This window comes from Saprolegnia parasitica (assembly GCF_000151545.1).
Source record: "Saprolegnia parasitica CBS 223.65 unplaced genomic scaffold supercont2.123, whole genome shotgun sequence".
NCBI lineage: Eukaryota > Oomycota > Saprolegniomycetes > Saprolegniales > Saprolegniaceae > Saprolegnia > Saprolegnia parasitica.
Window position 1 is genome coordinate 89,541 of NW_012156517.1, and position 10,840 is coordinate 100,380.

At 59.6% G+C, this 10,840-nt stretch overlaps 7 protein-coding genes across 7 annotated transcripts; 4 read left to right on the plus strand and 3 right to left on the minus strand.

Moving 5' to 3' along the window:
• Positions 1–16: 16 nt before the first annotated feature.
• On the plus strand, positions 17–1,465 carry SPRG_14009 (hypothetical protein; the record flags this gene model as incomplete). The annotated part of the gene is made up of 2 exons (XM_012353426.1): positions 17–710; positions 762–1,465. The coding sequence occupies 2 exons, from the start codon at positions 17–19 to the stop codon at positions 1,463–1,465; spliced, it is 1,398 nt and encodes a 465-aa protein (XP_012208816.1).
• A 274-nt stretch (positions 1,466–1,739) lies between these two features.
• SPRG_14010 (hypothetical protein) lies at positions 1,740–2,723 on the minus strand. The gene has a single exon (XM_012353427.1). It carries the CDS (start codon positions 2,675–2,677, stop codon positions 1,817–1,819), a length of 861 nt encoding a protein of 286 aa, XP_012208817.1. The 5' UTR covers positions 2,678–2,723; the 3' UTR covers positions 1,740–1,816.
• Positions 2,724–3,661: 938 nt separating this feature from the next.
• On the minus strand, positions 3,662–5,739 carry SPRG_14011 (hypothetical protein). Its single transcript, XM_012353428.1, has 3 exons — positions 5,101–5,739; positions 4,829–5,050; positions 3,662–4,783 (listed from the first exon to the last, which is right to left on the minus strand). Exons 1-3 carry the CDS (start codon positions 5,713–5,715, stop codon positions 3,716–3,718), a joined length of 1,905 nt encoding a protein of 634 aa, XP_012208818.1. The 5' UTR covers positions 5,716–5,739; the 3' UTR covers positions 3,662–3,715.
• Positions 5,740–6,358: 619 nt separating this feature from the next.
• SPRG_14012 (hypothetical protein) lies at positions 6,359–7,202 on the plus strand (the record flags this gene model as incomplete). The annotated part of the gene is made up of 5 exons (XM_012353429.1): positions 6,359–6,425; positions 6,479–6,660; positions 6,710–6,822; positions 6,897–6,981; positions 7,023–7,202. The coding sequence occupies 5 exons, from the start codon at positions 6,359–6,361 to the stop codon at positions 7,200–7,202; spliced, it is 627 nt and encodes a 208-aa protein (XP_012208819.1).
• A 10-nt stretch (positions 7,203–7,212) lies between these two features.
• SPRG_14013 (hypothetical protein) lies at positions 7,213–8,192 on the minus strand. The gene is made up of 4 exons (XM_012353430.1): positions 8,063–8,192; positions 7,710–8,016; positions 7,597–7,663; positions 7,213–7,547 (listed from the first exon to the last, which is right to left on the minus strand). The coding sequence occupies exons 1-4, from the start codon at positions 8,166–8,168 to the stop codon at positions 7,254–7,256; spliced, it is 774 nt and encodes a 257-aa protein (XP_012208820.1). The 5' UTR covers positions 8,169–8,192; the 3' UTR covers positions 7,213–7,253.
• Positions 8,193–8,808: 616 nt separating this feature from the next.
• Positions 8,809–9,910, plus strand: SPRG_14014 (hypothetical protein). The gene is made up of 6 exons (XM_012353431.1): positions 8,809–8,955; positions 9,007–9,063; positions 9,115–9,286; positions 9,338–9,477; positions 9,531–9,678; positions 9,722–9,910. The coding sequence occupies exons 1-6, from the start codon at positions 8,825–8,827 to the stop codon at positions 9,860–9,862; spliced, it is 789 nt and encodes a 262-aa protein (XP_012208821.1). The 5' UTR covers positions 8,809–8,824; the 3' UTR covers positions 9,863–9,910.
• A 418-nt stretch (positions 9,911–10,328) lies between these two features.
• On the plus strand, positions 10,329–10,783 carry SPRG_14015 (hypothetical protein; the record flags this gene model as incomplete). The annotated part of the gene is made up of 2 exons (XM_012353432.1): positions 10,329–10,491; positions 10,602–10,783. 2 exons carry the CDS (start codon positions 10,329–10,331, stop codon positions 10,781–10,783), a joined length of 345 nt encoding a protein of 114 aa, XP_012208822.1.
• Positions 10,784–10,840: the final 57 nt, after the last annotated feature.

Here is a 10,840-nt window from a genome sequence, read left to right on the forward strand (position 1 = left end):
GTTTTTGCTCTTGCTCATGATCATCCTCGCGCGCGACGACGTCTTCCCGCAGGCCGTCCGCGACAACGTGGCCTATGTGATCGTCGCCATCAACATGATCGTCTTTGGCCTTCTCGTCGTCCGGCAGCTCTACATGACGATCCACAAGATAGTGCGCAACTGCAAGGCCAAGAAGTCGAGCCACTCGGACGACGAGAACGAGCGCGCCGACTTCAACCAGGTCGAGTCGCCAGCCCGCGCGCAGCACCCAAAGAGCACCCACCAATCCGACCTCGAGCGCGGCCAAGGTCGCCCGCAAGCCGCCCTCGAGAATGCGGGGTCGCGTCCAGGCGCCAACGGGTCCATGCGCGATGGACCGAACGCGTCGCTGCAAAGTGGACAGAATACGCACCAGCTCGGCGGCTCGATGCGGGCCGACCCGTCGCGTTCGGCACCCAATGGCCATCTGCAAGGCGGCGCGTCGATGCGGTCGGGTCTGGACGAGTACGGCCGTCCGCTGCCCAACCAACCGACACCACCGGGCTCGCTGCGGTCGGGCCAGAGCTCGCTGCCCGGAGCTGCGCATGATCCCGGCAATCTGCGCACCAATCCGACATCGTCGCTTCCCGGAAGCAACCGCGCACCTTCAATTACGCCTCCTGGTTCGCTCCGGACGGCGCCGTCGTCCGGCGGCAACTTCCGAGGACCGACACAAGGAGGTGTGACGAGCGGTCCGCCACGGTCGGGTGATGCATCTATTGGCGCTTCAGCCCTTGCTGCAGGTGGTGCCGCGATCGGTGTTGCCGCAGCGACGAGTCGGCGTCGGGAGAAGGAGCTGGCGCCAAAGCGTGGGTCGTTGCCACCGCCGTGGTCGGGCGACGCGTATGCCGAGCCCAACACCGCGGTGGTCATGCCCGAGTACGATCTCGACAAGGAGCTCAACCTTCGCGACGACGACGACGGCAAGCAGCACCTCAACGCGTCCTTTGCGAGTAGCAGCGACTCGTACGACCGCGCGTCGTCGGGCTACGGCTACTCGGGCAAGCTCTCGTTCGCGTCCGTGAGCGACCAACCCTTTTCCCGCGCGATGGCGTCGCCGCCGCCGCTTCTCGAGCGCGACTCGCACTCGGTGAGCAGCACGTCGTCGTCGCGGGAGGCGTCGAGCCGACTCGACGCGCTCGCCGCCAAGTACCTCGTGGAGGACCTCTCACACAAAAAATCGCCCGTCGACATGAACGATGCCAAGGTGTCGATGGTCGGGAGTCTGCCACTTAAGGAGTCGCTCGCGTTCATTCCGCGGCCACTTGTCGCGTCCAAGAGCTTGGGTCTCGAACACACATCCACGACGACCACGGACACCGACGACCAGACGACCAAGCGGCGCACGCACTCGCACAACGGCGTGTACCGGCGAAGCAGAGACGACGAGTTTGATGAGCGCGACCGCCGGTCCATCGACAGCTCCGAGGACGAAATCGAGCTGTAGGGCAATATGCTGTCTCGTACGGCGACACGAATAAGATTTACATTGCATGTGCGAATGAGGCAACGCTGAGGCGATGACGACGAGCGGGTCACGCCACCGAAACACTAGCGTCCGAAAAAGCGGGGTTACTCGTGCGGCAGCATCGTTCCGTCTGTGACACGTGACGTTCGCGCGGCTTCGCCGACCAGCTAAACGGCTTGGTATTTATGCGCAATGCAGCTCGTCCTTCCTCGTCGTTCGTGCAGTAGACTGTGGAGACACGAGTAAATAAAAATGGTTGTATATTTATAGGAGGTTGGACTAGAGACAATAATGTGGTAATAATTAGGACAGCGACAAACACGAAACGCCTTACGCCGAGTAGAGGCGCTGGCGCTTGATGCACACGGGCGAGTCGTACGAGTAGACGTCCTCGACGCCGCTCGGGCTTGCCGAGCGCTTGAGCTTGCTCGGCGCTGTCGGCGTCGCGCACTCGACCTCGACCGGAGCGGCCGGGTGGGCGAGCGCATACACCGCCTCCTTGACGACGCCAAAGGACGCGTCGAGGGCAAAGCGCGCGCGCGGGAAGGGCATGTGCAGCATGTCGCACGCGACCGAGACGACGGCGAGGGCGATGGTCGACGGGAGGTACTCGAGGAGGCTCATGTCCTCGGCCGTGCGCGAGACGAGGTCGAGGCACAGATCCAGCACCGTCGCGTCGGCGTCGAGGAGCGCGAGGTAGCTCTCGAGAAAGTCGTGCGGCAGCGCCGCGACAAGCTTCCACTCGAGGACCTTGAGCAGGTCCTTCTCGGCGCCGACGATGTCGGCCGCGCTGAAGTCGGCGGCGATCGAAACGGCCTCGGTCACCGTGAGCGCGTCCTGCTCGTTGAACTTGGAGGCGGCGAGGACGCACGCCATCGCAAGGAGCTCGACGTCCTTCTTCTGGACCGAGCGCACCGAGAGGTATCGGTCAAAGTAGTTGAGGGCGAGGGCGGTCGTCTTGACCTCGAACGTGAGCATGCCGGCGAGGTTGGTCATCCAGCTCACGACGTTCGAGCGCCACTCGAGGACCATGCCGTGCGTCTGCACCGTCGCGAGGTACGACGCGTTGGGCATCGACGCGGTCTGGTGGCGGGTGAGCATCGCAAGCGAGTCCTCGATCGCCTCGAGCGAGAGACTCGACGCCGTGATAGCGGGCTCTTCGTGGCAGATGAGATCCATGTTACTCTTCATAATGGTTGAGCACTAGCAGCGTCAATCGGAAGTGAGCGCTCTCGTGTAAGCGGGTGAAGCTCAAGAAAATCATCTTCGATTAGGCCGCGTCCTGCTTCGCCATCTGAGTGTCCAGTCGGCTCTCCAAAATAACCGTTAACCGGTTGCGACGCGGCAAATGCAAGGGCAATGTGGACCGCAACTGGTTAGCCGCCAACCTGGATGGGCGACGGCGGTTAGACCGGTCGAACTTTATATGACGAAATGTATCACATGCCACTCTGAAGTTCGAAGCCCCGAATTTCTCACGCAATAAGCTGATGCGTCGTGGCTCCAGGTGGTCGGATCGTCATCGTCGTCGCTGGAAGAGGCGGGCGACCATCCCAACTCCATACCAGTGTGTCCCGTAACCACCGATCTCTCCAAGGCAACAAAGCCTTTATGGACGCACCTCGATCAGCGAGAAAGGTGGTGCTGCTGTAATGCTTGCGCGAAGCAGACTTGCGCGCGTGGGCGTCCCACCCGCCCTGTCTAGAGCAAGCCATAATGGAGAGTCAGAGACCGAGTAGCCGCGGTATACAAAGACGCAGAGGACGTGCACACTGCTGTCACCACGTTGAACCCAACGTCGGTGGACAAAGGTGACGCACGCTGCACCAGAGTATCACATCGTCGCCATCTCCGTCTACCTTGCTGCTCTCGTACGACAGTGAAGGATATCGAGCTTCGCACCTTGGCCACCAGTGGCTCGCCGACATGAAAAATTCCTCGCGGCTGCAGCTGTATCACACAATCAACTTCAGCTGCTTGTCTCCTTCAACCAAGCCGCCTGGCCACACGCCCAACCGCTCCACGGCCGTGCGAGCAAACGAGACGTGTATCAGCAGCATCCAGCCGTGGAGCAAAGACAGGAGCGTCCTCCGTCAACACGCCGCTTCGGATCCTGATTGGGTTGCGGGTGTACCGGCTTCCCAACCGTGCGCCACGAAACTCCAAAGATTGCCAACCGGTTTCAGGCTGCCACGCGTCTCTTGTTTTTATAAGTTATTTTCTGTGGGGTTACTTGGTGAACGAGATCTTCATCTTCTTGCGCTTCGGCGGCGACGCCACGGGCATGACCGGCTCGGTCGGCGGCGAGGGCTCGGGGGCGGCCGCCATCGCTGCATCCAGCGACCGCTTGACGGTGGCGGGCGGCGCCGTGGGCGCTGGCGTCGGCGACGTCGCCTCGGACGGCGGGCCCGACTCGTCCGTCGTCGTCACCTCGGCGGCGGCCACCTCGACCGTCGACTCTTCTGGCGTCGCGTTCGCGGCCTCGTCATTGTCGTCGGGCACGACGGTCTCTTGCGATGCCTCCGAGGTGGCTTGCGCAGCCGCCTTGGTTGGCGACGAGAGCGCGGCGGCCGCGAGCTCCTCGAGCTTGGCGAGGTCCTCCTTCTTCTTTTTGAGCAGCTTCTGGCGCATCTCCTTGGCAATCTTCTTGCCGCCAATGTCTTCAAACACAAACTCGGGGAGGTTCTTCCACACGACCGGTGTGATCTTGACGTCCATGCCGTCGACGCGCTTGGGCCAGCGGTAGAGGCTGTTCATCTTGAAGTCGTCGACCGCGCCGTTGAGGTGGATCTCCTTCGAGTTGCGCAGCTTGAGCTTGTCGACGTCAAACGCCAAAAAGTACGCGCCGCCGTGCTTCTCGTCGTCAGGGTCGGACGCAAAGCAGAGCGGAAACTTCTTCGGGTGCACGCGGAGGCGGCAGAGCTGCGGGTTGTAGTACGCGAGGCTGTCGACGAGCTTGCGCAGACGCGACTCGGCATAGCCGCACCACGCGGCCTGGTCCTCGACGTTGCTCGTGTAGATCTCGATCGCAAGGTAGTGCTGGTGGTCGACAAAGTAGGGCGACGGCTCAAAGAGCGCCGACCAGTCGCGTCCGCCGTCCTTGATGATGGTCTTGACGACCTCGAGGCCGCGCTTGAACTCTTCCTTCATGACGCTGAGCGAGTGCACCGACACGTTGTACGACGAGTTCATGGACGGGTACGCCGGCGTCAAGATCGGCATTACTTGGTACTTGTTGCCTCCCACGTTGGCGTTCCAGACTTCGAGCCCGAGGTGTGCATCGTGCGTCTTGCAGAGCTACAAACCCATGAGACAAATAGATTTTGAAACGAGAAAACGCACTTGGATCGCGAGCGGCCACTTCCAGTTGGTCAAGATCATAAAGAAGCGGAGGAGAAGCGTCGATGGCGCGGCTGTCGGGTAGAGCTGGTTGATGAAGCAGACGAGGATGCACCAGTTGACGCCGCCGAGGTAGCCCATCTTGTTGGAGTAGAGGCCGCGCTTCTTGGCCCAGCGGCGCACGATGCGAAGCACGGCGATGAAGCTGCTGCGGTTGGGCGTCAGCTAGAAGTCGAGTGCGATATGAGACGACGATGGACAGAGGGCAAGAGTACCTTGATGACGAGCTCCGTGACGCGCGGGCCGTTGAGACTCTTCTCGGTGGGCGTGTCGACGCCGACGAGGATGTTGTCGTCGAGCACGTTCAGGTTCTCAGGGATGCTATTGCGCTCCAAAATAGCAATTTGCAAATCGATGTTGATTTCTTCATAATCAAACGTAAGGATGGGCACGATTGCGCCTTCGATGGCGACGAGGTTCGTCACCTTGGCGTGCTTCAGAAGGATGTCCTTTAAGGACGAGAAGAAGTCGTCGCGGGTCACAAACTTGGGCGCGACGCAGATCGTATCGATATCCGCGCCCGGCTCGTTCACGCCGAGCCGGTACGAGCCCGAGACGAGGATGATGCCACCGGCTTCGTTCGCAATCTCCTCTGGGAGACCGCGCTTCAAGCACACGTCCTTGACCCACGCGCGGAAGATGCTCCGGAGCTCGCCCAAGATGATCGTCCGGCGCTGGATGTTCTTCTCGACCTCCATCGGGAAGTGCTCGTCCATGTACGCCTGGAGCTTCTCGCTCATCTCGACGTCGACGGCCTCGGGCGGCGTCGTCCGAATCGCTTTGTACGCTTGCTCCAGCACCATGGCGGCCGCAGCGCTTGTCTCGGCCATGCTGCTCTTCTTGTCCTGGGTCCGAATTCGCAAATGTTTGTGCTGGCCGCCGGTTCGATATCCGGATAAGAATGTCAAGCCAACCGGAACCCCACAGAAATTATATTCCATCAATGTATTTTATAACATCGGCTTTGTATGCCACGGCCGCGTTTCTGAAATTCAGGGAAAAACCGTTAATTTGCGGAAATATTTGATCCCAGACACATACAAAGATCAAGTTTGCGGGTGCTGTGGTATTTTTGGACACAAGCAACCGCCAATACTACGTGGCGGGAGGTCCTCATCGACGCATGGAAGGGCCAAGAACCGAATCGCGCATCCTACTCGTTGTACTTCGAGACAGGAGATCATGCATGAGAAGACATGTACGTGGCACGCTACCAACGCGCTCTAAACTCGGCTCTCGAGGTTGCCAGTAACAGTCCGTTGGCATTCATTTGCATAGAGTATAGTACCATTTGAACACAGCGACGGAAGATTCTGAGGTCGCGCCAAGGACGGTCCGTCCTTGGCGCGAGGTGCTGGAAGGAGGAGCCTTCGGTTGTGGTGGCGCGATTTGGTTGGTTTCCGGATACGACCGGGTGGAGCCGGTTTGCAGCATCCGGATACGCGTTTGAATCCGCAAAATTGCGACGGCAAGATGGACGGCGAGACGAAGAAGTTGTGCTCGGACGTCTTGGATGAGTTCTTCAAGATGGAAGCCTCGGGTACGGACGACGCTACGTATGTGAAGGCTCGTCTGATATGGCGCCATGAGCAGAGCCCTTCCGGGAGCGCGTGAACTGGGAAGAGTGGGGTCTCTACGACTACCTCCAGGTCGTCAAGACGCCCATGGACATGGGCGCGGTCCGCATTAAGCTGAACAAGGGCGAGTACAAGAAGCCGGAAGAGTTTGCCAAGGACATGCGCCTTATCTGGGACAACTGCAAGTTGTACAACCAGGTACACTATCGTCTGCGCTTGCACCTCGCCACAACGACGCTGCATGTAGGATGGCTCGGAGCTCTATGCCATCGCGCACAGCCTCGCCAAGCAGTTCGACGACAAGATGAAGCAGCTCAAGCTCGACGATGGCCCGCCGTCCAAGTCGTCGTCGTCGTCGTCGTAAGAGGACGTTGCATGCGCGCGTCGCATTGACGACGATCCATAGCGTCGCTGGAAGACCGCATTGTATTTAGCCAAGACATTTACAAGATCTCTAGCAAGGACCTCGGGACGATCGTCGAGATGCTTGAAGAGCGCTGCCCGAAGGCGCTCGACAAGGTAGAGCCTCCTTGCTTTGCAACCACTCATGGCTTTCGCAGCAAACGCCGGACGAGCTCGACGTCAACATTGATGCGATTGACGCCAAGACGTTCAAGGAAATCGAGGTGTTTGTCAAGGAGTGCATTCCCGGCGGGAGCGCGCCCCGAACACTGAAGAAGGGCAAGCGGAAGAGTAAGGACAAGGACGAGAAGACGCCGTCGAAGCGCCAGAAAGAGTAGAAGCGACGTAGCCTCCACCTAAGCAGTGTACTATCTTGTATTGACGTGCTACTATGAGTGCTCCCGAAGCACCGCCAAGTTCAGCTTGGGCACGCCGAGCGTTGGCGCCGTCGGAGGAGGAGCGTTGACGTTGCTACGACTCCAGCCGGTGCCGCCCGCTTTCGGCTTGCGAGCCGCCGCCTCGGGCTCGATCGATCGTCCGCCACGCTTTCGCTGGGACTTCCATTGGCTCTGCGCGACCGGAAGGACCGCCATGGGGTGCCGACGCGCGTCGTCTCGCGCGGTTCGCTGCTGCTGGACGAGCAAGGCGGCTTGGTTCTGACGAGCAATCGTCTTCTTGAGCTTCTACACAGGCCATCGTCTCGTTCGAAGAGGACAGAGATTCGCGATGTACAGTGTCGGGATCCTTGCGCGGTGTCGCCGACGCGAGCAGCTCCGTCTTGTGCAGTTGCATTTGCTCCCTACGAATATGCCAAAATGCACTCGACTCGTGCTCGTCGCCCGTACTTGAGAGGCGGTGCCCCGTCCTTGCCATGGTCCCACGCATCGCCATAGAGCTCGCGCCCGCGAGCAAGAATCGCAGCCCACGTCGGATCGTCGTCGTTGTCGTCGTCGTTGACCATCGACGGATAGCTCTGCGCCTCCATGGCGGCGCGGGCCGTCAAGAGCTCTTCGACGTGGTCGTGCATCTTGAGCTGCGCCTGGCGCACCTGCAGCTTCTTCTGGAGCGTCTCGATGTACCGATGCAGGTCGTGCTTGCGGCGATGGATGTTGTCGGCGAACGTGCCATTGGCGACGCCGAGCGGGGCATGGTCTATGCAGCACGCGAATGAGACGCCGTCGCATGCCATGGCCCATACACTGGCGCCGGCCGCGCCGGCTCGCGAGCTTCCAGAGGACAAGAAGCACCAAGAGGCAGCCGCTGGCCACGACGAGGTACAGCGGCAGGCCATCGGACGCCTTCATCGGGCGGATCTGTCGAATCTATTTTTAGATCCACCAATTGCGTGCCGGATCCGTTGATGGCCGAGACATACACTATTTCGGTGGCTGGCCCAGAACCACGAATCCAGCAAGCGTCGCGCCACGTAGCGTCCTTCCATGCGCCTCGGTTCAGGCGCTGCGCGTGATGGAGCAAATGAAGCATACTTTGCATATTACATGCACGCGCATGGCGGTGGCAACGACGCGGCAGTGTGCATACTTGATGTTGAAGCAGAAAATGCTGGCACGATTCGGGTGGGCACGGTCTGAAAACGAAGTCGTCTCGGTTGTTGCTCTGGCACAAGCCGCGTCTTTTGTCGCAGTACGCATTGCACGCGTGCAGACCGTAGCCGCCTCTAGGTGATATCCATGCCTGCAATCCACTGGAATTACGGCTTTCCGAGCAAGACCAGCCAGAGTCAACAGTAGCATTTTAGACTAATACATCGTAGGGTAATACTACGCAGTGCAGTGAGCCAACGGGGTTGCCGTGCGCGCTCGAGAGGGCCGAGAAATCTTGGATTCGCAGCTCGGGGGTCTGCTCCAGTGGCGCCAAGCCAGCACTCAACTGACCATTTGTACGTAAATAGTGTGATGTGGTCGACGATTGGTCATTTGCCAAGACGCAACCGGAAACAATGGCTGGAATCAAGAGAAGCGCCGATGGCACGGAGGTCGCCGAGGTCGACATCGCTGGCATGCCCCAGAAGAAGTTCTACCGCAGCCGCGCCCATTGCAACCCGCTCTCGCACAACGACTCGTTCGACTAGTACGTGCCATCGCGCTGCTGGTCAGGGCTAACATGGTCATCATCGTGTAGCCCGTTGCGCCCGGTCGAGATGGACTGGAGCAGCCACTACCCCAACGTCGAGGCGCCGTACGATGCTGCACATGATCGATCATAGATGCTCAAGATGATGGCTCCTAGGAAGGTTGAATTCCTCGATGTTGGCTGCGGCTTTGGCGGGCTCACGATTGCGCTCGCGACGCTCTTCCCGACCAACTTGACGCTGGCGATGGAGATCCGCCCCAAGGTTACCGAATACGTGCGCCTGCGCATTGAAGCGCTTCGTCAGGACGCGCTGGCGACGACCAAGGCCGTACGTTGCATGCTACACCTCGGACGACCTAAGTCGCATGCGCTTGTCTAGTACCAAAACGTTTCGGTGCTGCGCACGAACGCGATGCGCTACCTTCCGCACTACTTTGCCAAGGGTCAGATCCAAAAGATGTTTTTCTGCTTCCCGGACCCGCAGTTCAAGCTGCGCAATCACCGCCGGCGCATCGTCAAGTGCGTTGTCGTGATGTCGATCGCAGTAGAAAGCTCAGTGGTTGTCTGCGTAGCACGCATTTGCTGACCGAGTACGCGTACTTGATTGCGGAAGGCGGCATCCTCTACACGATCACGGACGTCGAGGACTTGCACAACTGGCACGTGGCCAAGTGCGATGCGCACCCGTGCTTTGAGCGCATTATCGACGACGCCGTCTTGGTACGCTTCATGCATGTTGACGCTCCCACGAACCTCGAAATAGGAGGCCGATCCGTGCGTCAAGGCCATGACGGAGGAAACCGAAGAAGGCAAGAAGGTCGCGCGCAGCGGTGGCAAGAAATACATTGCTGTCTACCGCCGCCGCACCAACGCCGACGTGGCGGCCGCCGCGACGCTCTTTTAAGCCCGACGCTAAGGCGCAGCCCAATAATTGGAGGACATTTCATCAGCATTCCATCGTCCATTGCGATTGTATCCTCTGATACACCGCACGATAACGGGTAATGAACAGAGCCAGAGCTTTGGACCGAATAGGGTCGTTGGGACTACATAAAATACTAGTATTTTTTTATGCACTCGTGGTCGGGACAGACACTTGGGTCCGTCTTTAGCAGCCGATGACCTCAATCCCAAATGCACAAGTCGATAGCCTGACGTGAATGTGTCCGTCGTCCATGTGCCCAGGCACCAGTGTACCAGAATTGAGCGCGTTGGTTGGCGAGACGCCTTAATCCTATCCCAGATTTAGATAAGATGCGATCTATACCAGACACGTACCAGACACATACCATCGTATGTGAAGCACTCGGAGTCGCTGCTCGTACGTCATTCCCAAACGTTTGTCGAGGCTAACGTTACCACCCTGCACCATGAAGATCGCGACCGTGTTGACATTTGCTGCCATCGCCGCGTCGCATGTTGCTGCGGAAACCCAATCCACAGGCAGCGCCGCGCGCGGCGAAACGCCGACGACAACTGAGTACACCTCGATTGAGTTGACGCCTTCGACAAAGTGCCCGCCACTTCCCGTGCGTACAACATCGCCACCATCGACCACAACTCACGCACCTACGACGGAGAAGCCAACGACTGCGGGCCCGACGACCGCTGTGCCGACAACCCAAACGCCGTGTGCTACTAAGACGGCGACGCCTACAACGGCGAGCCCGACGACGACCGCTTCGCCTACGACGGTGAGCCCGACGACAACCGCATCGCCTACGACGGTGAGCCCGACGACAACCGCGACTCCTTCGACTGGTCGCCCCACGACTGCGGGCCCGACGACCGCTGTGCCGACAACCCAAACGCCGTGTGCTACTAAGACGGCGACGCCTACGACGGCGAGCCCGACGACGTACCGCATCGCCTACGACGGTGA